At 39.4% G+C, this 23,344-nt stretch overlaps 1 protein-coding gene across 3 annotated transcripts in view; it reads left to right on the forward strand.

Moving 5' to 3' along the window:
• TBC1D4 (TBC1 domain family member 4) overlaps nucleotides 1-23,344 on the forward strand; it is a 127,905-nt gene that overhangs the window by 92,126 nt on the left and 12,435 nt on the right. Inside the window, exons 7-13 of one of the 3 annotated variants that reach the window (XM_075265409.1) lie at nucleotides 618-728; nucleotides 3,962-4,081; nucleotides 5,318-5,392; nucleotides 6,054-6,292; nucleotides 7,225-7,374; nucleotides 19,235-19,395; nucleotides 21,979-22,188. In XM_075265409.1, coding sequence (XP_075121510.1) covers nucleotides 618-728; nucleotides 3,962-4,081; nucleotides 5,318-5,392; nucleotides 6,054-6,292; nucleotides 7,225-7,374; nucleotides 19,235-19,395; nucleotides 21,979-22,188 — 1,066 coding nt within the window. Of the gene's footprint in view, nucleotides 1-617; nucleotides 729-3,961; nucleotides 4,082-5,317; nucleotides 5,393-6,053; nucleotides 6,293-7,224; nucleotides 7,375-19,234; nucleotides 19,396-21,978; nucleotides 22,189-23,019; nucleotides 23,073-23,344 lie in introns of those variants that run through there. The other 2 variants (XM_075265410.1, XM_075265411.1) reach the window with 2 other exon arrangements.

Here is a 23,344-nt window from a genome sequence, read left to right on the forward strand (position 1 = left end):
ATTACCAGGTATAGTCTCTCAACTGAGGACAGCCGTTTCGATGTTATTGCATCTCGTCAGCCCGGTGTAGAGAAGACTAACCTGGTAGAGGCGAGAGGCTTAAACATCATGGAAGACAGATTTGCATATTCTTCCCATGGTCCCTTGCAAAGTGAAGTGCTAAAGGCTTAATAAGTCTCCACACACCTATATGGTGGTCTCTCCCCAAGGAGTGACAATATCCCCCTAATAGCATCTTGTATAACATAGAAAAATATACTACATCTTCTCTAGAATGAGGAAAGAAGGACTGGACTATACATTGATATCTACCAATCCTTGAATTTTAGAGGATTGATACAATATGTGAAACCCTATAGATACAATAAGACATTCTATACAGGTGATAAGACCTTCAATAAAGTTCTAGCTCCATTTATATTAAAGATATACCCCAGAACTGCAGGAACATGTTTCTTATGCAGGGCTATGAGAGTGGTACATGACACTAGTGTAGGCAGATCTCCCCTGTGGATCTGTATAACAGGAGGATCCCTCTAGGTAAAATACCCACTGTAAAGGAATCTATAGAATGCCATAAAGGTGCTTTACCATAAATCTGTCTCTTCTTTTGACAGAAAATGAAAGCAACGAGCGACCAGGAAGAGAATGAGTTTGTCATCCTTCACCTGAGGCAGCTGTGTGAGACCAAGCAGAAAACCCATGTTCATATTGGAGAAATGCAAACGGTAAATGATACTATCACTTTAAGTAAGCAGGTTTGCCATTTAGAAGGCCAAGATGGGTAGCTAACAAACCTTGTGCAAGAGGGAAGCCATATTGGGCGATATTGTTATTGGTGGTTTAGTCCCTTGTACTTTATAATAATAATTCTATCTTTGCTATAAAGGAAATCATCTCTTTATAACATGATCTTGTCCTAACCTGGGCACAAAATGAGGCCTCCTACACACGACTATAGTGGATTTACTGTTCGCACATATTGATTGGCATTTCACAAAAAAAAAAAAAAAACAGCGCCCCCCAACTGTTAAATGTATAGGGAGGCTGTGCCTCTTTATTGTTTACAACGGCCCATACACCAGATCTGTGTATACTTAATAGTGACCTGTACATTGTTCACATTGCTCGGTATGTCAGAACACCAGACACTTAACAGTGCCTTATCTGAGTATTGCAGAGGTGATTCATTGGTGAATATGATAAAGCTGCAATATACAGTACAGCCACTACTTATTTAGTGTACTGGGGAACAGACCTGTGTAAACAATGAAGCAACACTATGTGATTGGTATGACCTATTTAATATTTTAATCACTAAAAAACTCTTTTAAGGGGTTGACAATGCACCACTTTTCTGAAAGGGGTTATCCACTTTTTAATATGTATGGCTTATGCTTCGGATAGGTCATCAGTGTTAGACCTGCAAGGGTCCAACTCCCAGGACTCCCAAAGAACAGCTGTTATGAATAGCATGGCTCCCGGTACAGTTCAAAATACAGGAAGCTACTAGCAGTCTACATAGTCCTCTATTGTGAGGGGGCGGATTCGGTGTCAGAATCCACCCCCTCTTGCCCCGTGTGAAGGAGCCCTTATTGATGACCTATCCTAAGGGCTAGTTCACACAGGGACAATGAGGCAGATTTTGACAGCAGATTTCGCCTCAAAATCTGCCTCCATACAATGATGGTGTATGGAGACTGCTATCTTTTTTTTTTTTTCTGCTAGGGGAAAAAAGAAGTGACATGACCTTTCTTTAGGTGAATTTCGCCTGAGGAAAGAATAGAAGTGAATGGGAGGAGAAAAACGCCCAGCGGTTTTTGTTTTTTTTTCGTTTTTTTTTTACAGTCCATTCACTTTAGGGGAGGGGAAAACCGCCTGGCGTTTTCTGAAGCAGTTTTTACCAAAAACTGCTCCAGAAAATGCTCCAAAAAACGCCTCATGGTCAAAAAAAACCGCTTACTAATTAGGAAGTGATTTTTTTCAGGACCAAAATAAGCCAGGATGTTTTTACATGTGAACTAGCCCGAAGTGAATGGGAGGCGAAAAACACCTAGCTTTTTTTTTTTTGCAAAAAAACAGCGAATGAAAACACCTAGCGTTTTTTTTACAGTCCATTCACTTTAGGGGAGGGGAAAACCGCCTGGCGTTTTCTGAAGCAGTTTTTACCAAAAACTACTCCAGAAAAAGCTCCAAAAAATGCCTCAAGGTCAAAAACTGCTTGCTAATTAGGATTTTTTTTCAGGACCAAAATAAGCCAGAAGGTTTTTACGTGTGAACTAGCCCTAAGGCGAGGCCATGTACATTACAAAGTGAATAGTTCACTTAATACATTTAGTGTATCTTTAACACCCATTCTTCCTATTTCACATTATAAATATGGCCTAAATTACATTTCCGGAGACCGCACACACTATTTAGATTTCAGAAAAAGAAAAGTCTCAAATTTTATCCCTAAAACGTCTCATCATCGCTTGCAGCATTTTAGTCTATTAAATGTGGCCACTGTATTTGTTAGTGTAAATGCAGTCTATTGGGAATGATGGCTGCTGTTTGATGAGACAGATTATATTCAGCGGCTTTGTATGGAAACCGTTTTCCTGATATGCATCCTTGAAATGTAGCGCTAAAATTTTGCCTATGGCTTCACAGCTTGGCTGATATCACACTTCATTAAATCGGAGTTCAGGACATGATCCGTGAAGAAGAAGGGTCGGCTCTGTCTCCTGGTTTTGTGAATATTTTAAGAAGCATTTAATGATTTAAACATGTTCATTATTAAATCACATCAGATTAGTTTCTGGGTTTTGCCTGCAGCATATACTGCTATTGTGGCCTGCAAGGTTTATCAGTGGTTCACACAAATTAAAAGAAAAATGTGTTTATGCATTTTGTTGACCATTTAAATAAAGTAAATGTGTTCTGCAAATTTCCATCATTGTAGTAAGTTCATTAGGGTTTAGTGACCTGTATAAGGATATATTCACACGTGGCAGATTTTTGTTACTATCACATTCTTCTTAATTACAGCTTTCAGAAATCCATTCACATGCTGTAGATATAACCCCAGTCAGGTGCTTTGAATGTATTTTCAGTCCTATACATTTCTACAACAAACGTAGGACTGTGGCAAAATGAATGAATCATTGTGTAGCCCTAATTATAATATGTATGCACAGTCTAATATTTTATTTGTGCACAGTCTAATATTATAATATGGGTGCATAGTCTAATATTACATTATGTGTGCACAGTCTAATATTTTATTTGTGCACAGTCTTAATATTATATTATGTATGCACAGTCTAATATTATAATATGGGTGCATAGTCTAATATTACACTATGTGTGCACAGTCTAATATTATAATATTTGTGCATAGTCTAATATTACATTATGTGTGCACAGTCTAATATTATAATATGGGTGCATAGTCTAATATTACATTATGTGTGCACAGTCTAATATTATAATTTGGTTTCATAGTCTAATATTATATTATGTGTGCACAGTCTAATATTATAATATGGGTGCATAGTCTAATATTATATTTGTGCACAGTCTTAATATTATATTATGTGTACACAGTCTAATATTATAATATGTGTGCACAGTCTAATATTTTATTTGTGCACAGTCTCAATATTATATTATGTGTGCACTGTCTAATATTATAATATGGGTGCATAGTCTAATATTACATTATGTGTGCACAATCTAATATGTATGCACAATGTAATATTATATGTGTGTACAGTCTAATACTATATAATGTGTGCTATTACTATAACTATTTAGCACAAAATCCAAAACTCCAGTTAAGAAATTACATAGTTAGCATAAGTGGTACTAATAGTTGATACTTTAAATTAAATTGTCTTCCAAAAATAGATTACAAATATTCAATTATTACAAATTTACAGTATATTTGACTATAATACCTTTCCATACTTGTTTTCAGAGCATGTCCAGCAGCTCAATCCCGGAGAACACTGCCCCTAGTGGACGGTTCACGCTAGATATTTTGAAGAACAAAGCAAAGAAATCCTTGACCAGCTCTCTGGAAAACATCTTCTCAAGGGTATGGGTGAAGGAACAGAGTCACATGTCGTATTATTTTTGTCACAGATTATTTTAGGAATTCTACATGCTTTACACAGAGTTTTTGTTAACAACATGATCTTATTGTGATATGAGTATCATAGAGTAGGTGACATAGAAGTAATTGCCATTTAAACAACTATTTCTTTAATAAAATAAGATAAAATAATATTTCGTTTAAAGTGTTTTTTTAATATTAGATTTGCGTGGGTCCGACACCTGAGATCCTGCAGATAAAAAGTAAAGACACCGCATGGCTCATATCGAAAACCAAGCTTCTCAATCTACATACAAACTGTATAACTATAACACGTTTCCATAGACTTCAATGGGATAGCACTGCAGTACCTACACCCACCGCTTCAGTTTGGATGGCGAGTGAGCGCATGGCTATCAGTATGTAAACTTTACTGAGATCCGTGCTGTCTTGGTACAGGTGATCTTTGGGGGTCCAGGGTGTCAGACCCTTAGCCTAAGGATTTGTCATCAATATAAGAATTCAAATAACCCCTTCAAGGAGGTGTTTTATAAAGGCATCCATATGCCCCATTACAGCATATAGACATTTATGAGCCAGACCAGAGATTTGTGTTGCAGCAGTGGTTCCTGCTCTGATGGACTCACGCTGTTCTTACGTTACATGAAAGACCGTTCTTCTGAATGGCGACTATGGGAAAGGCAGAACTGGCTTTGTCTTCCCCTGTATTGGTTAATATTGCTTTTTGTGGTAGGTCTGATACAAAGTTGTAAGGTTTGAACTTGAAACCATCAGACCTGTATACAGTATATACAGCTTCTGGAACGTTCTATACATAAAGAAGGGATACTGGAACACTATAGATACATGTATTATTTATATTTATTTTTTTAATAAAATCACCTACATTTGTGCTGTGTCCCTAGGACCCATTTTAAAACATTCCCAGCAAAATTAGCTGGTCTTACTGATGGATATATTATAGAGGATATTATTTATGATGCAAAAGTGTAATGAAATTGAGTTGAAAAAGACTAGATGAGGAGGGGCTGACTTCATGCTAACCTTATCTAGAACATAAGACCATAGACAGACTTCTATACACATTGTGGTAGTACATCAGTTTTATAATGTTATCGTTAGATATCTATTAATAGTTGGCGGACTACAGCTACAATCATATCTATCCATTGGAGAGACTAGTAACACATCCTAATAACTGGTGGTGTCTTCTCACAGGGGGCAAATCGAATGAGAGGCAGACTGGGCAGTATGGATAGCTTTGATCGCTGCAACAGCTTTGCTTCTGACAAGGTACGTGATCCTATTTATGAGATATTTATACAGCTATGGTGAGAATTGTGGTAATAATAGCCCACGCTCAGTTTCTGTATTTTTTTGTGATCACAGGATGTAGTTGTCACCATCTTAGCTTTTTATATTCTAGCACGAATGAATAAGTGTTATGTGCATAACAAAACTAACTTTGTGGCACTTCTGTAACTCTTTCCTCCCCAGTGCCCGTGCTCCACCGTCGCTTAACTTCCTCTTTCATGTACCTAGTGATTCACAGAGAACAGCCCTTTCTTGCCTCCATCGCCCCATGTGATAGACACAATAGCAGCATGACTCTCTTTTTCTTGTAGAGCCGAACTACCAGCCTCCATCATAATAATAGAATGTTTTCCAGGATATTATACTGACAGCACAGGAAACTTGTGTCCAGGAAACTAGCATGAGACTAGCAAAAAAAGCCAGAAGGGCTTTATTATTCACTACAAAGCCTGGAGCGTTTGCCCTTCGATAAGAGTCCCGTGTTTGCTCAGCAGTTAGATCTGCAAGAATTTTTGACTTTGATGCCACGATTTCCAAGTCTTATTTAATGTGTACTTAGCGTCATTTATATTTATGGCTGCAAGGTTGTGGAAGATATTACGTCTTATATCGGTATTCAAAAAGAATTGTTTTACCTTAGGACGGCTCACCAGGAGATTCTCCACCTGCCACTCCACCGTCTTCGCCTGTTTCATCATCATGGCAGTCATTTCCTGAAGAAGACCCAGACTCACCTCAGTTTCGCAGACGGGCACACACTTTTAGTCATCCTACATCCAGTGCCAAGAAAAGGATATCGTTTCCTGATGTAAAGTCACCAAACAGCAAGTCGCCCCTTCAGAGGCAGCACTCCATAGCCTGTGATGGGGGGCAGAGCAGGTCAGTTACATGTTTTATAGTAATGTGAATTAACTTTCATGAATTTATTTTAGGGTGATATTTGGTTATGCATTTACGCCTCTCTGTACAAGTAGCCCATGTACCCTTCAAACTGTTTTCTTCACAATATATGTTTGTTTAGTGAAGGACAGCAATATACAATATGGTTACATGATAGCAACAAATGACTATGTATTAAAATAATATGGTGTTTATCCACTGTAGCACGCACTTAAGGGAACATGTTCACACGGTTAATGTTGTCCAAGAGGAAGATCATTGCCCAAAGCTGTAAGAGAGCGCCCCAACTTTCACACATAATTTATACTACTGGTCTTCTCATGTCTGGTAGAGTTTTTTGGGCTAGTCTCGGTGTGACTGATACCTCTGTTCATACCTCCAAGAGTTATGCCCTCTTTCCCTGCATTTCAACTATAACTTATGTCTTCTCTGATTAAGATATAGGGTTAAAGTACAGACAAAAAGGAACATTACAGAGGAATAGTTAATTCACACAATGGGACTGAGGGCCCTGCTCGCAAGAGCTTACAATCTATGAGATATCGGGTTGCACTCTATATATGTGGATTAAAAGAAGTTCCTGTAATCGACATTGTACTGAAGTTGTCAGTATGGAGAGCTCCAGCTTACAAATTGAACTTCATATCCATATGTTATGCAATGTAGAGTAACTGTATATCTGTTTTCTTCTATTACAGTGCATCATTACTTATTAAGTAATATTAATAACTTTCCCCGTGTTTCTCATATTAGTTGTATCCTGGATTCTGAAACACATAATACCATACACAGTTACTCCATAGCAAATACCTCATTCTGACTTTTATATGGCATGTTTTCTTTACATTTTACATTTTTCTAGTTTTCACCCACTTATAGTTGCCCTGCTGATACTGTTTTTTGACACTTAGCCCTGTTCCCATTGTCCGACGTATCCGTTGTGAGACCGAACCTTCATCCTCCAGTCTCCCCTCATCCTTTTCTACCCCTTCTTTCCTGAAAAACTTTTACCAGAGTTCAGGGAGACGTCCAATACAGTCTGAAAATGATGTACTTAAGAGGTGAGACACAGCAGGCTGCTTCCCATACACCACCTGCACACTGTGTATGCCTGGTTGCAGCAGCTCCTTTGTCCTGGGGAATTAACCCATTTTTGGGCTGCTGCAGGGGCAAACCGCTTCTGTATCTTCTAGTAATTACCTTAATCGGCCTCTTAATATGGTAAAATGTTCAGCTGTGCAAGTGAAAATGCTGTGTAAAGAGTGGCACATACAAGTAGTTTTGTGCAGTATGTAGTATGTCATACACGTAAAGCAGAGCTGTGTTATATGTGTTTAAGGGTTATTCCCATCATGTAAATGATGGCATATTTTGGAATATACTTTCACTTTAAGACTGTAGCTGTCCAACTTCTAGGCCCATCATTAATCCCGAGAAAGAAGGAGTTGCAACACTAGTATCATTTGAATAAGGTTGTGCTGGAGTTCCCTGCACAGTGGGTGGCCAATGTGCAAGGAAAGTAGAGAAGGGGATACACTGCTGAACCAGCTCTGCAGCCCCCTATCCTTGGGATCAGTGGTAGACCACTCCTCATAAAATGAATACATTCTCTAGGCATATGCTTTGACTCCAAGATAGAAATACTCCCTTGAACAATGTACAGATGCTGCTGCGTTACATGACATACTAAGCTCTGCTACATATAGAAGCTGAATTTGTACTGCTAAGGGTCTTTGAAAGTCACTCACAGTTTGTCTTACTGAATGTTTTGTGCCACTATGCAAGCTAGTCAGTGCACAGCCTTCCAAAGTGCCATGAACATTTCACCATCACAAGTCTATCTGTATAGCAGTACTAATAAAACTTGGACTAATTTTGCATGATACAATTCCTCCTGGTAATTGGAATGTTTCTTATTAAATGTTATACATGTATATCTGGCTGGATCAATAACAATCTGTGTCTTGTATGCTGGTTTCTCAGTGTTACATCATTGTCTCTTGGCACTGTTTTGTACTGTTTGCATTGTACTTACTTGTTCTTATACAAGTTTTCAAGCATCAAAAGTCGACTTGTGGGTGTGTGATTCAGAACTATTGGGAAGAATGTACTTCTAAATCCTGAAACAGTTTGTACTGAACAGGTCAGACACTGACCAGGCAAAATGGGTTTCCTTGTATTGTTATTGTAGGTTTGTAGAAATGTAATGACTACTTGAGAAAGACAAATATAGACAGAGACATTGGCTGTAGAACTGTGGGGGAGATTTATTAATAACATTGTAAACTTAGACTGTATAAAACTAGACCAGAAATTCTACCACACCAGTGCACACATTATGATGAAGTACATGTATCCTGCTAAATATGTTCAATAAAAACACCTAGTTGGCTCACTTTTGAGCAATATTTTGAACCAAAATAATGATGTTTTACAACTCCATTTAGTACCCCTTAGGTTATAGACTCTTTATAAAATTATCTAGTGAGATATAAAAATGTCTAAGGCCTGGTTCACATCTGTATTCTGTTCAAACGCATCGACAAGCGGTAAGCTAGACTAGATGATAGTGGGGTCCATGTGTTTTCCGCACGGGGTGCACATGAATCATGCGGAGAGGAAAGTAGTTCATGAAGTACTTTTCTCTCCGCATGTTCCGCGTGGAAAACACGGACCCCATTATAGTCTATGGGATCCGTGTGCTTTCATAAGCTCACCAATTGTCATTGTGTTCGGTATTCTATTCGGGGAGGACCCCAAGTGGACTCCCCGAACGGAATACCAAACACAGATGCGACTCAGGCCTAAGGCTTTTTTTTTTTTCAGACAAAGGCAGGAGTGGATTGAGCAGAAGGAAAAGTATAATATCTTCCTACGTATTTTCCATTCCTTTTGTAGCCATGATTGGCTTTGGCTAAAAAAAAAAAACCGCAACAAAATTTGCAGCAACAAAAAAAACTGCGATTCTGCCTTAGACTACTGTTAAATTCACAATATATTCAGAGCACGACATGTACACCAGTTTTGTGGCAGAATTCTGGTGTGTTGTTAAATCTTTTTTGTTTTGTTTTATATGTGATAAGGAGGATAAAATTGTGGGCCATAGCTAAAAGCCACATAGCGTTTGTTTTTTTGTTTTTTCTATATTGACAGTTATTGGGAAATGAGAACAGGCATCTTATTCTTGGAAACACAAATGAAAGTACAATTGTGTGTACAGTGTTATACAGGAATATGAAGTTGTAGTCAGAATTGGTTGAAATATACTGAATCCAAATCTGGCTTCAACATAAACATATTATGTATAATTAAAGGGGTTGGCCACTTTCAGACCAATATTGACAAACAAATGTACAATAAAAAGATAAACAATTTTCCAATATACTTTCTGTATCAATTCCTCATGGTTTTCTAGATCTCTGCTTACTGTCATTCATTCTGTTACTTCTAGGAGATAAAACTCTAGCCATGGTCATGTGATTTACAGTCCATGGTCATGTGATGAGCACACAGGTGCCGCTCGTTACAGTCACAGCACAATAATCAGACATCTGCCTGGTAATCAGCTGTACACCTGTGTGCTCGTCACATGACCATGGACCGTAAATCACATGACCATGGACCGTAAATCACATGACCATGGTCAGAGTTTTATCTCCTAGAAGTAACAGAATGAATGACAGCAAGTCGAAATCTAGAAAACCATGAGGAATTGATACAGAAAGTATATTGGAAAATTGTATATCTTTTTATTGTACATTTGTTTGTCAATAATGGTCTGAAAGTGGCCAACCCCTTTAATATTGTATAACTTGTTTCCTATTGTGTACATTTTTGGATATTTAATGGACTTTCTTAGGAATTTTAGAATATTTAAGCATATACTGTACTTGTTAGTTACATCAATCCAATGTCCCTATTTAACTAAAACAGGGATAAAGGAGATGGATTTGGAGTTTGGATTCTCTAGCGCCCTGATATTACATAGTTGTGTGCATCTTTAAAAATAATAGTTTTGGTACAAGGAGAATATGACTTATGCTATTCATGAGGCTGATATCCATGTTCAGGTTTTAAAGGCAAAATCAGGATTGAGTTGAAAAAAAAGAGAATTAGCACCCCTCCTGTATTCCTTCTCTCTTTATAATCCATTCCTAGTTTTGTCTTCATACGCTGAATTCAAGAAGACGTAGTACAAGAGACTACCACATACCACATATGTATGGTGCTGTATACTATTTGAATGCAACAGATCTGAGTGATAGTGAATACACCAGGAAAGCAATGTACACTGTTTCTGGGAGACACTGCTTATTCACAGGAAACAAGGGAAAGGCAAGAGAGAGTGACCAAATCAGTAGTCTCAGAGGAGAGGGAAGACAGATGCAAAACAGAAAAATACCATCAATGTGATCCATTAGGGTTTTGTCACACGGTGTTCCCATCACGATATGGCCACTGGAGCTCTCACTTATGTATGTGAAGCACAACAGGCGTTTCTTTACTGTTTCTATGAAGAATGTAATGAGAAATAGTCCATAATTATTCAATGTTTAGAAGTCGTATAGTCAGCCCCACCACCGAGTGCAGCTATGCTGGGATCAGAATGGCAGCTGGCCGCACCCTTTTGGTTGTGTGTTCAGATTTCCTGTTTTTGAAGCTAAAACCAACAGTGGATTGAAAAATAAGAGCAAAAGTACCATTTGTCCCTTATAGGTTCTCACACCTAGCTTTGGCTTCAAAAACTTAATTAAGTAAACTGAAAATGGAAACACACCCTTAGTTACAGCCTTGCCTCAGACAACGCAAGGAACAAAGATCCCATCCATGTCCCATATTCCAAATTTAAATCCAAATGACTCCAGTGTCCATCAGTAGTGGTGGGCAACTAGGCAACAAAGAAAAATGGGAACCATTAAAGGGGTTGTCCCATGAGTAACTTAGAATCATCAGCTATCTGATACATGATTGCTGGGGTCCAGGGGTCAGACCATGTGCTGTGGATAAGTGATAAGTGTTATTAATGAGCTCACATCCTTAAAGGAACATTACTGTTTCAATAACTAAATTCCCCGACTGTCCACAGCGCATCAATGTGAGTTATGATGTAATGAGCTCCCAGACAACTACACAAAAATAAAAAATGTATCAAAGCCACATGCTTTTTTCTATGCAAGTTTTTGATATGGTGGTTTAAAATCAAACTGTGTGAATAACCTCTAATAGTAAAGTGTATATATGTGTGTATTACTACTCATTCATTTAGCACTCTCGTGTACCTCATTTTTACGTTATTTATACACATATGCTTGAAGAGAAACTATCTTTTGTTGCCCACAGCAACCAATCACAGCACAGCTTTAATTTTTCAAGAGCAGTATATGAAATGAAAGCTGCAATGTGATTGGTTGTTGTGAGCAAAAAAGGCCAGATTCTCTTTTGCCCATGTTTCTAAATCACCAGTGTACACAGTGAATGAATTCAGGTGTTTATCTTGTTTTATGATACTGTGTGAACTTGTAAAAAGAGTTAGCAGTCAGTAAGCGATCTGCCATAGCTGTTTAGACTTAATTCTGCCATAGTTTGTGGGAAATTACATAGCTTGAGAAGGCTTCCCTTGGTGGTGTGCGGAGTTCCTTCAGGAGATGAATCAAAAACCTGTATCTCTTGAGGGGTACACTGCACACCAATGGGGCATTATACTGTGTGAGGGCATATGGTATAATACTTTGTGGGGCAAAAAGGAGAATTATACTGTGTAGATGGCACTAAGGAGCATTATACAATGTGCTGGCCACTGGGTGGACATTATACTGCGTCTGGGACACCAGTGGGTAATTGCACTGCATGGCAGGCACCAAGGAGCATTATATTGAGTGAAGGGGTCACAAATTCCCTATTAATGCTCTCACACACTATAATGCTCCTGAGTGTCAACCATATACTACAATATTTCTGAATGACCCCACAATGTAACCCTGTCTGTAGTTGAGAAAGGTTCAGGGACTAAGAGAACTCGTTAAGGAGAGTGCCATTAAAGAGGACCTTTCATGGTTTGGAGCACAGGCAGTTCTATATACTGCTGGAAAGCCGACAGTGTGCTGAATTCAGCGCACTGTCGGCTTTCCCGATCTGTGCCCTGGGTAAACAGCTTTCAGTCCCGGTACCGTAGCTCTTTACAGTCAGAAGAGCGTTCCTGACAGTCTGTCAAGAACATCCTTCTCAACAGCATTGCCTATCGCGCTGTACAGTGTAAGCGGGGAGGAACGCCCCCTCCCCTCCTGATAATACTCGTCTATGGATGAGCACTGTGAGAAGAGTCTTCCTCCCCACTCACACTGTACACTTGAATAATAATTGCTTAGGTTAAAACTACAAAAGTTTGTTATGACTGTAAAAGGCTAAGTCCTATCTAATCTGACCAAAAATAAAGCAATAGTGAAAAGCAGAGGACAGTGAGGATTTTGTGGAGCTGTCATCTATCTCTGCTTTGGTGATGGAATTTCTGGATCTGACCTTACTTCTGAAAGCATGTCAGACATGCATTGCCAAGCTGTACATCTGCATTGCCCCAGTCTCACTATAGTTGCCAGGTTCTGATCCTACACACTTTTTATATGAATTTTATCAAGGATCTGCTTCATATTTATAATTGTAGAAGTTCGATATTTCATTTTGCACCTCTCAACACTTTTATAACATTATTTGAGTGTCCTAACACACTAACACAACAGCCACGACCCATCAAGTTATGAACTCTGCAAGGCCTCTGAATGTGCAGAAGGACCCATTGAAGTGAATAAGGCCATACACATGACACTTTTTTTCACTTGGACTCTCGGTTTTCAGAAACAGACATGGAATATGTTCTATTCTGGTCAGTTTTCTCAGATAGCACATGTCATTTCCTGATGACAAATTGAGCATACTCAGACCTGCATCCTTATTTTGGTATCCTCCGTGATTTCCAGACACCATGGAGGATATAAAATAACCAGTTGTCTAAATACAGCATTACTGCTTAAAATATCCTGGACAGGTGCAGAGTTGCATCAGTTTTAATATTGTGGCTAATTAAGAAAATCAAGATCAGCATTTTACCGACACCTTTGACTTGCTGACTCTGTAGGCATATAGTAGGTAGCCAGCCGTTGTATTAAGTAGGAGTACTCAATGCAGGGACATTTTGGATAAGCATCTGAGTGAGGATAATCAGTGATCATAGCTTACTTACTGACAGATCCATTTTCCATATCTGACCATAATAGAATTTTGTAACAAATCACATAACCAATGGTCATTCATTCCCATCTGTATAGGTCACCTGTAAGGTAAATCCTTCAGTGATGAATAGACCTTATTCAGAGTGTGCCAAGTATCTGAACCCAAATAATATACGTTGACAGAATGTTTATTAGACTTTGTTCACACCTGCACCAGACTGCGACACTGTCAGACCCCATTGACTTTAATGGGGTCCATTGGGTATCTGTCATTTCAAAACTGTTTCCTCTATGAAGGACTTTTGTCTCTGCAGATTTTTGGAGATTTTTGCGACGGAGTCTCCAACAGAGACTCCAGCGCAGATGTGAACTTAGCCTGAGACAGGAGCAGGAGCAGATGCCCTGAAAGGAGGATAAACAAAGTTTTATCTGAGGACATTTTCCATTAAAAGGGATAGAGAATGAAGGAGATCTGACTAAGTACTGTCATTTGTACACTTGAAAGTGGGTCCACATAACTAAACTTAATCACATCTGATATATGTGAGGTAGGCCCCGGTGGTAATGGTCAGAGTGGAATTTATAGAATTTATATAAATATGGAAGTTATATAAATAGACAATTTATATAAGTTGACATTTCCTCCTTTTATGCAATGGACAGACTGTATAGTTCAGAGGTACAGGGAATGTGAGTAGCATAACAGAATATGACATTAATGACATTTCCCACTGGTTCAGACAAGTGTAAAGGTTACGTATGTCTTCTTCAATATTTTATAGAAAGTTCTTCATGACGTGACGTAAATATAGTTTGAAAGCTGTAAATTGCCTATTTGTCTTAATATTAAAGCAACATTTTCTATCTTCCTTCCTTCCCCCCCCCCCCCCCCCAGTATATATAACTATATAACTAGCCAGTATTGCTTTTCATCACAAAATTATCTGCATTTTCTCTTCAGTTCTATGATGCGATCTCATCATGATTTGTTTAAAATAATATGCCTTGCTTTTTTCCCGCAAAAGCCATAACAGAACTTGTAACACTGGAATCCATGGACTGTTCCCAAAGACTCTCCTTAGGGAAATGCAAACATCTACTACAGTTTCTATTACCCAGTTATAAGAAGCTGACAGTGTATCCTCTCTGACTGTATACCTAAGGTATCTTAGAATATTTAGGAGTATAGAGCAAAAAAGATAATTACACTGTTTCCTTAGCAGGCAGAGATAGTTCTGTCTCTAGCAGCCCATGTGGTGCTGTATTGAGGCATCATGGAATTGATAGCAAAGTACAGAGAAATTGAGTTGTTGCAGAGAAACAGGGAATTCCAGACATGGCTGAGATAGGCATACACGGCTTCTTCTTCTGACCACAAGGTCAAAAGTTACAGAAACCGCCAAATGCGGCTGTTTGCTACTATTTGCCATATAGGTATCTGTAAATCGAAGTTTAACATAGATGGGAGTTATAGAAACTGCGTAGAATAGCTGCATGTGGCTGTCTATGTAATTCCTGACCACCTTAGCCGAGACAAGGTTATTTCCATCTCACCCATGGAAGGCTCAGATGGGAATAACCATTAGAGTTCTAGTAATAAAATATAAAAAACAAAAAAACTTTGCAAGTCTTCAGTAGGTGATACCTTTTTTAATGGCTAACTCATAATGATGACAGAATATAACGTTTCAAAGCTTCCTCTGAGCTTCTTCTTCAGTTATAACTTAAAAACATCTTCTAGAGGCTGCATATTTATAACTGGACACAGGGGTAGGATTACAGGAGGGAGGGGGAAGAGGCTTATTACTATATACTTATAAAAACAATCAATTGCCAGATCCCAGGTTCTTATCTTAATGGCTGTCTTAATGATTTGTATAAAAAGACATAAACCCACGTGAGATGTTCATTCCATTGTCCAACGTCTGGAATAGGGTCATGGCCTTGTACTCATAAATCAGTCGCTGTTTCCTTGATTTAAAGTTCCCTTTTAAGATCAAGATTTTCATGTCATTTATGATGTTATGATCTTCCTGGCAAAAATGATTTGGCACGGGAAGATCAGTTCTCTGTTGTTTGATTGTATGGCGATGTGAATTAATTCTCATTCTGAGTTTCTGTCCGGTCTCTCCAACATACAGATTTTCAGTGGAACATTTGGTGCAAATGATCAAATACACCACATTAGGTGTGTTACAGGTGAACACACCTGGGATTTTATATTCCCTGTTAGAGTTTGGTATCTCTATCCTGTCGGTGGTCAGTATGTGGAGGCAGGTCTTGCACCTCTTCTGTCCACATGGAAATGTTCCTGTGTTAGTTGGAGGTGATAGTGAGCTGCTAATAATCATATTCCTGAGGTTTGGTGGCTGTCTGTAACACAGGAGAGGGGGGTCTGAAAATATGGATTTTAGACGGTTGTCTTTTTGCAGTAGTGGATGTAATTTGCGTGTGATTCCTCTCAGCGTCTCCAGGTGGGGGTTATATGTGACAACCAGGGGCACCCGATTGTTCTCCTGTTTGGTATTGTATTTTAATAACTCCGATCTTGGTATTCTGGTGGCCCTGGTGATTTGGTTATCAACTGATCTTGGATGGTAACCCTGCCTCAAGAATGTGTTTTTGAGGCCCCCAAGGTGTTCGTCTCTATCTGCAGGGTTTGAACATATGCGATGGTATCTGATGGCCTGGCTGTATACAGTGGAGTTCTTTATGTGTTTAGGATGAAAACTATCCCATCTTAGGTACGTAGGGCGATCAATTGGTTTCCGAATACCAGATCACCAGAATACCAAGATCGGAGTTATTAAAATACAATACCAAACAGGAGAACAATCGGGTGCCCCTGGTCGTCACATATAACCCCCACCTGGAGACGCTGAGAGGAATCACACGCAAATTACATCCACTACTGCAAAAAGACAACCGTCTAAAATCCATATTTTCAGACCCCCCTCTCCTGTGCTACAGACAGCCACCAAACCTCAGGAATATGATTATTAGCAGCTCACTGTCACCTCCAACTAACAAAGGAACATTTCCATGTGGACAGAAGAGGTGCAAGACCTGCCTCCACATACTGACCACCGACAGGATAGAGATACCAAACTCTAACAGGGAATATAAAATCCCAGGTGTGTTCACCTGTAACACACCTAATGTGGTGTATTTGATCATTTGAACCAAATGTTCCACTGAAAATCTGTATGTTGGAGAGACCGGACAGAAACTCAGAATGAGAATTAATTCACATCGCCATACAATCAAACAACAGAGAACTGATCTTCCCGTGCCAAATCATTTTTGCCAGGAAGATCATAACGTCATAAATGACATGAAAATCTTGATCTTAAAAGGGAACTTTAAATCAAGGAAACAGCGACTGATTTATGAGTACAAGGCCATGACCCTATTCCAGACGTTGGACAATGGAATGAACATCTCACGTGGGTTTATGTCTTTTTATACAAATCATTAAGACAGCCATTAAGATAAGAACCTGGGATCTGGCAATTGATTGTTTTTATAAGTATATAGTAATAAGCCTCTTCCCCCCCTCCCTCCTGTAATCCTACCCCTGTGTCCAGTTATAAATATGCAGCCTCTAGAAGATGTTTTTAGTTACCGTATTTTTCGGACTATAAGACGCACTTTTTTTCCCCAAAATTTGGGGGGGAAAGAAGGGTGCGTCTGATAGTCCGAATGTGGCCGCCTGGCATCCGCTGTAATAGAGAGGCGGATGCATGCCGGCAAGGGATAGATGCCGGGGCCTGAGACATCGCTGCGCTCCTCTGCCCTGCATGAGGGCAGAGGAGCGCAGCGATGTCTCAGGCCCCGGCACCTGTGATGGCGTCTATCCCTCGCCGGCATCCGCCTCTCTAGTACAGCGGATGCCGGGTCAGTATCGGCGGCCCCTTCTCCCCCGGGGCCGGTCCCCACCGGCCCCGTACCTGTGAAGTTGCAGGCCGGCTCCTGCGCGGCGATATCGCAAGAGCCGACCTGTTCGGGTGACAGCTGGGAGCCTAATGAAGGCTCCCAGGCCTGTCACTGCTATATATTAGTATTGCGGCTAGGTCTATGACCAGCCGTAATACTAATATACAGAATGTCCCATAGACGGCAATACAGTTGTATTGCCGTCTATGGGACTTGCAATCAAGTGACCGCAGGTTCAAGCCCCCGGGGGGGAATAAAATAGTAAAAAAAAAAAAAAAAAAAAAAAAAAAGCTTTAAAAATATGAAGTAAATAAAAGTTCTAAATCACCTCCTGTCCCTAGAATATATATATAAAAGTAGAAAATCATATATCATAAACCACCGGTTTTTTTTTCAATACAAGGTGATCTAAGCAATAGATATTCCCCAAAATAGTATAACTAAAAAGTACTTCTGGCCCCGCAAAAAAAAAACACTCTATACGTCCCCGTACACCTGCAGGGTCACCTGTCAATGTGGCCTTGCAGCTGTTGCAAAACTACAACCATTTTTTGCTTCAAAATTTTTTTCCCCTATTTTCCTCCTCTAAAACCTGGGTGCGTCTAATAGTTCGAAATATATCTGAAGAAGAAGCTCAGAGGAAGCTTCGAAACGTTATATTCTGTCATCATTATGAGTTAGCCATTAAAAAAGGTATCACCTACTGAAGACTTGCAAAGTTTTTTTGTTTTTTATATTTTATAACCACTGGCTAACACGGTACCAAAACAAACATTTTCCTTAGTCCTAGTAATGTAAATGATATTCTCTGGTTTCTGCTATTTGTGGCTTATCTTTAGGATAGGCCAACAATACTACATCTTTGGTGTTCCAGCAGGTTTCGGCGCTGCTGCTATAGTTTGTACAGCGAGTGAGCAGTGCTTCTCCCAGATTATAAACAATACCAAGATCAATGCTGTCTTGCTGGTACAGCTGATCTGTGGGGTTTTGGGTACTGGACTCCCACAGATCTAATATTGATGGCCTGTCTTTATATTAGGCCATCAATAGTAGAAACTGGCAAATTCCTTTAAAGAGGACATTTCTTTTATGTGACACTAAGGTTGCAGTACTGTCTACATATTTCCAGAGACATCACTGATTGAACACACAGTAGGGAATGGGATATTTATATGCGGCTACTACACAAATAAAATTCCAGACTGTGTTTTCTGTTTCATGTGACTCCAGAAGGAAGTTTCTGTGCTTCACAATGCCCAAGATATAAGTGTTTGAAGAGACCTCATGTATAATTCAGTTACTGCAGGAGTATATAATGGCATGATGGCCAGTGTGTCTGTCGTGTGAATATTTCATTGTCAGGGTTAGAGAATTTGGACCTGTGGGTTGTCTATAACAGTCAGTTTAACAGATATTATATATATATATATATATATATATATATATATATATATATATATATATATACTATATATATATATACTATATATACTATATATATATATATATATATATATATATATATATATATATATATATATATATATATATAATAAAAATATGAAACACACAAGTGCGGACTTTGCCTGACATTTTTGGTGTACAAAAAATATCTGGTCAAAATGCTTGAAAACTGCTGATGTCCAATGTATTATTAATATATAATTTCCTGAATCCTTAATTTAGATATATCAAATCAACTTTGAGGCGATCAGTTTGATATCTGACGTTTTTTTTAATTAAAACTAATGTTTGCTTTTAGTGAATGTGAAGGAAGAAGGAGGACATTATCTTCATGCAGTAATGATTCCTTAAATGCTTCTGGCACTCCACTCACACCGCGCCGAATTTCGTGGCGTCAGCGGATTTTTCTCAGGGTAGCTTCACCAATGGTCAACTCTCCCTCAGATATGCAGCATAAAGGTATGTGAAGTGATGTGTTTTGAGGATGATTGGATGTTTATTTATATAACATCTCTTCCTGTGTTACCAGCACATTCTTACTTTGTACTGCTGTGGGTACTAGAGAGGTTTATACGTACATTCATATACATACGTACATGAATTTTTATGGACAGATTTTAGATCAGGATATAAAGTATGTTAATAACTTGAATATAACAATTAATTAATCTTGAATCCAATAACAAAAATATTGTTGTTTTTTAATCTGGCAGTCCTTTCTAGTTACAGAACTGCAATATACACTCACCGGCCACTTTATTAGGTACACCTGTCCAACTGCTCGTTAACACTTAATTTCTAATCAGCCAATCACATGGCGGCAACTCAGTTCATTTAGGCATGTAGACATGGTCAAGACAATCTCCTGCAGTTCAAACCGAGCATCAGTATGGGGAAGAAAGGTGATTTGAGTGCCTTTGAACGTGGCATGGTTGTTGGTGCCAGAAGGGCTGGTCTGAGTATTTCAGAAACTGCTGATCTACTGGGATTTTCACGCACAACCATCTCTAGGGTTTACAGAGAATGGTCCGAAAAAGAAAAAACATCCAGTGAGCGGCAGTTCTGTGGACGGAAATGCGTTGTTGATGCCAGAGGTCAGAGGAGAATGGCCAGACTGGTTCGAGCTGATAGAAAGGCAACAGTGACTCAAATAGCCACCCGTTACAACCAAGGTAGCCAGAAGAGCATCTCTGAACGCACAGTACGTCGAACTTTGAGGCAGATGGGCTACAGCAGCAGAAGACCACACCGGGTGCCACTCCTTTCAGCTAAGAACAGGAAACTGAGGCTACAATTTGCACAAGCTCATCGAAATTGGACAATTGAAGATTGGAAAAACGTTGCCTGGTCTGATGAGTCTCGATTTCTGCTGCGACATTCGGATGGTGGGGTCAGAATTTGGCGTCAACAACATGAAAGCATGGATCCATCCTGCCTTGTATCAACGGTTCAGGCTGGTGGTGGTGGTGTCATTGTGTGGGGAATATTTTCTTGGCACTCTTTGGGACCCTTGGTACCAATTGAGCATCGTTGCAACACCAAAGCCTACCTGAGTATTGTTGCTGACCATGTCCATCCCTTTATGACCACAATGTACCCAACATCTGATGGCTACTTTCAGCAGGATAATGCGCCATGTCATAAAGCTGGAATCATCTCAGACTGGTTTCTTGAACATGACAATGAGTTCACTGTACTCCAATGGCCTCCACAGTCACCAGATCTCAATCCAATAGAGCATCTTTGGGATGTGGTGGAACGGGAGATTCGCATCATGGATGTGCAGCCGACAAATCTGCGGCAACTGTGTGATGCCATCATGTCAATATGGACCAAAATCTCTGAGGAATGCTTCCAGCACCTTGTTGAATCTATGCCACGAAGAATTGAGGCAGTTCTGAAGGCAAAAGGGGGTCCAACCCGTTACTAGCATGGTGTACCTAATAAAGTGGCCGGTGAGTGTAGAATGTTCTTTTGATATACCTCAGTGAATGATTTTGACAGACATCTAGCAATATGCAGCGTGTTTTTGTGGATTTTTTTTATGAATGATACGTCATGTTTGATAAATGTTCTGATGAAAACCGTATCTAAAGAGGATGTGTCTGCACTACTGACTTAGAGCTCGTTCACACGGGGCAAGATGGGGCAGATTATGATGCCGAATCCACCTCAGAATCCGCCCCCTCACAATAGAGGTCTTTGTAGACCGCTAGCTTCCTTTTTTCTCTGAGCGGTATGTTCCAACTCACAGAAAAAAGAAGCGAGCTGCCCTTTCTTTAGTTGGATTCCGTGGCTGAATCTGCCCCGGCGTCTGCCTCGCGACAGCACCCTCCAGACTAGGCCCATTCATTTGGGCCTACTCTAAAGCGGGTAGCCGTGACTGTCGGAAGCTGTGGCAGGTGCATTTTGGTCCTATTCTGACACGGCTTCCCGCATCTGGACCAAAATACGTGGTCCTGTGCCTCGAGGCCTTATCTGTTGCATATTTATACAATTCTGCAACATCTTTTCTTATAACAGTCCATTGTTCTTTCCCTCTGTTATTCCTCCTAGAAATTTCTGAATAAATTGACTACTGGTAATTACTATTTCCTATCAAGAGCGTATGCCCCTACACCCATACACAGTCGGTTTGCAAGGATACCTAAACTCACCCCTGACTAGTAACCACTTAGTTATTAATTTATTCACATATACTTACTAGGAATAACAGAGAAACAAAACCACACTGACCTACAAGGAGAGATGGTGCAGAATTGTTGTTTTAGTAGGGAATACAAGTATTTACCTGCTGACAGGTCCTCTTTCATGCTTTGGAGTTTCTTTTCTACATGTGATTGGATGACAAAATGACACCCAGAAAGCTTAAAAAAGAGCTTCTGTCACTAAAACAAGAAGTACAAGCATGTTTATATAGAAAACAGGAAGTCTGTTCAGTGACAGAATGTAAGAACGTAAGAACCCTTCATCGGTCAGATGGAAAATGTTGTGATTTGGAAGGTTTGATATGGTGGCAATGTTTCTCCTCCATTGTTTCAGATCATTTAGATGGGAATGATTTGCTGCCATTGTCTCCTCTTCCTCCAACCATGGAAGAGGACCCTCTAGCATCCCTTCTCCAGGATGACACTCCTGCTGACAGTACAGATGGGAAACGGAGCGCTGAAGATCTCCAAAGGTTATGGAGGAAAGCGATACACCAACAGATTTTATTACTGAGAATGGAGAAGGAGAACCTGAAACTTGAAGGTTAGTTCAAAGTTTAACATAAGGTGACAGTAAACTGAATGGTTTGATCTGTTTCTAGATATTACATCTGTGTCACACACTATACATACAGTAATATCAAGTTCCTCATAGGAACAAAAAGCTGTTTCACATTGTGTCACATTTCTCTCTTTATATAAATATGTCTCTTGTGAGAGAACCTTGGGAAGAATTTACTAAGCCCGGCACTCCATAATTCTGTCATCGCAAAGTTAGGCAAAATAGATTTCTGAAATGAGAGTGCGAAAGCAGCGTGGTATGGTCTGTCAAGCTGATATATGTCACTTTTGTCAAAGTACAAAGATGTGGAACAGTAGCAATCTTACTCCAGTATCGGGGTGGCAGAGAAAGTGGAGAAACATGACAGGTCAGAAGTATTAGACTTTAACTTTATCAAACACCATTTATCCTCTGATACATATGACAGCAATAGCAGCGCCGCAGACTCCAGCAAAACTGATTGAAAAATTCCCCTTCTGGTAAATCTCCTCCATTGTCTTTTCTATGTATTATTCTAGACTATGTGTGATATTACGAGATCTAGAATACTATTTTCTTACACTACATCTCTCTGAGAATGTTGTCATACTACTTTGCTCTGAGCACTGCTCTACCCAATGTGTTTGGGGAAAAATATTATGTAGTAGTGTTGATCAATGCTGGAAAGGCTCGCTGAGAAATGTGTTTACAGTCCCATTGAATTTCAGGCTTGGGTTAGTAAGATTTGTGATTTCAGTACAAAATATAGCATACTGGTAATAAAAGTCATGCTAATATAAAGCAATTAATAGAATTCTTGTTTTCTTTCTTTGCGCTTTCATGGAGAATACAAATTGATTATTTTCATGATTTTTGTTTTCCAGAAGGTAAGGAAAAGCAATGAATGTTGTTTAAGTATAAATCTTTATTTCAGTGTTTCAAATAAACTCAATAGTATTAAAATATTTAGAAGTCAAGTAGAATGGCCTTTCAAGAATTTGGGGTACCTAGATGAAGCTTCCGTAGATGAAGAATCCGTAATACACCATGACGGCCCATAATTGGTTTCCCCCTTTTACTGTACAAATACTGGACTTAAATCAGTTTTCATATTGATGTTCTATCCTATCAGTATGTCATTTATCAATATGTGATCTGT

The sequence above is a fragment of the Leptodactylus fuscus genome, chromosome 2, assembly GCF_031893055.1.
Source record: "Leptodactylus fuscus isolate aLepFus1 chromosome 2, aLepFus1.hap2, whole genome shotgun sequence".
In the NCBI taxonomy this organism is placed as follows: domain Eukaryota; kingdom Metazoa; phylum Chordata; class Amphibia; order Anura; family Leptodactylidae; genus Leptodactylus; species Leptodactylus fuscus.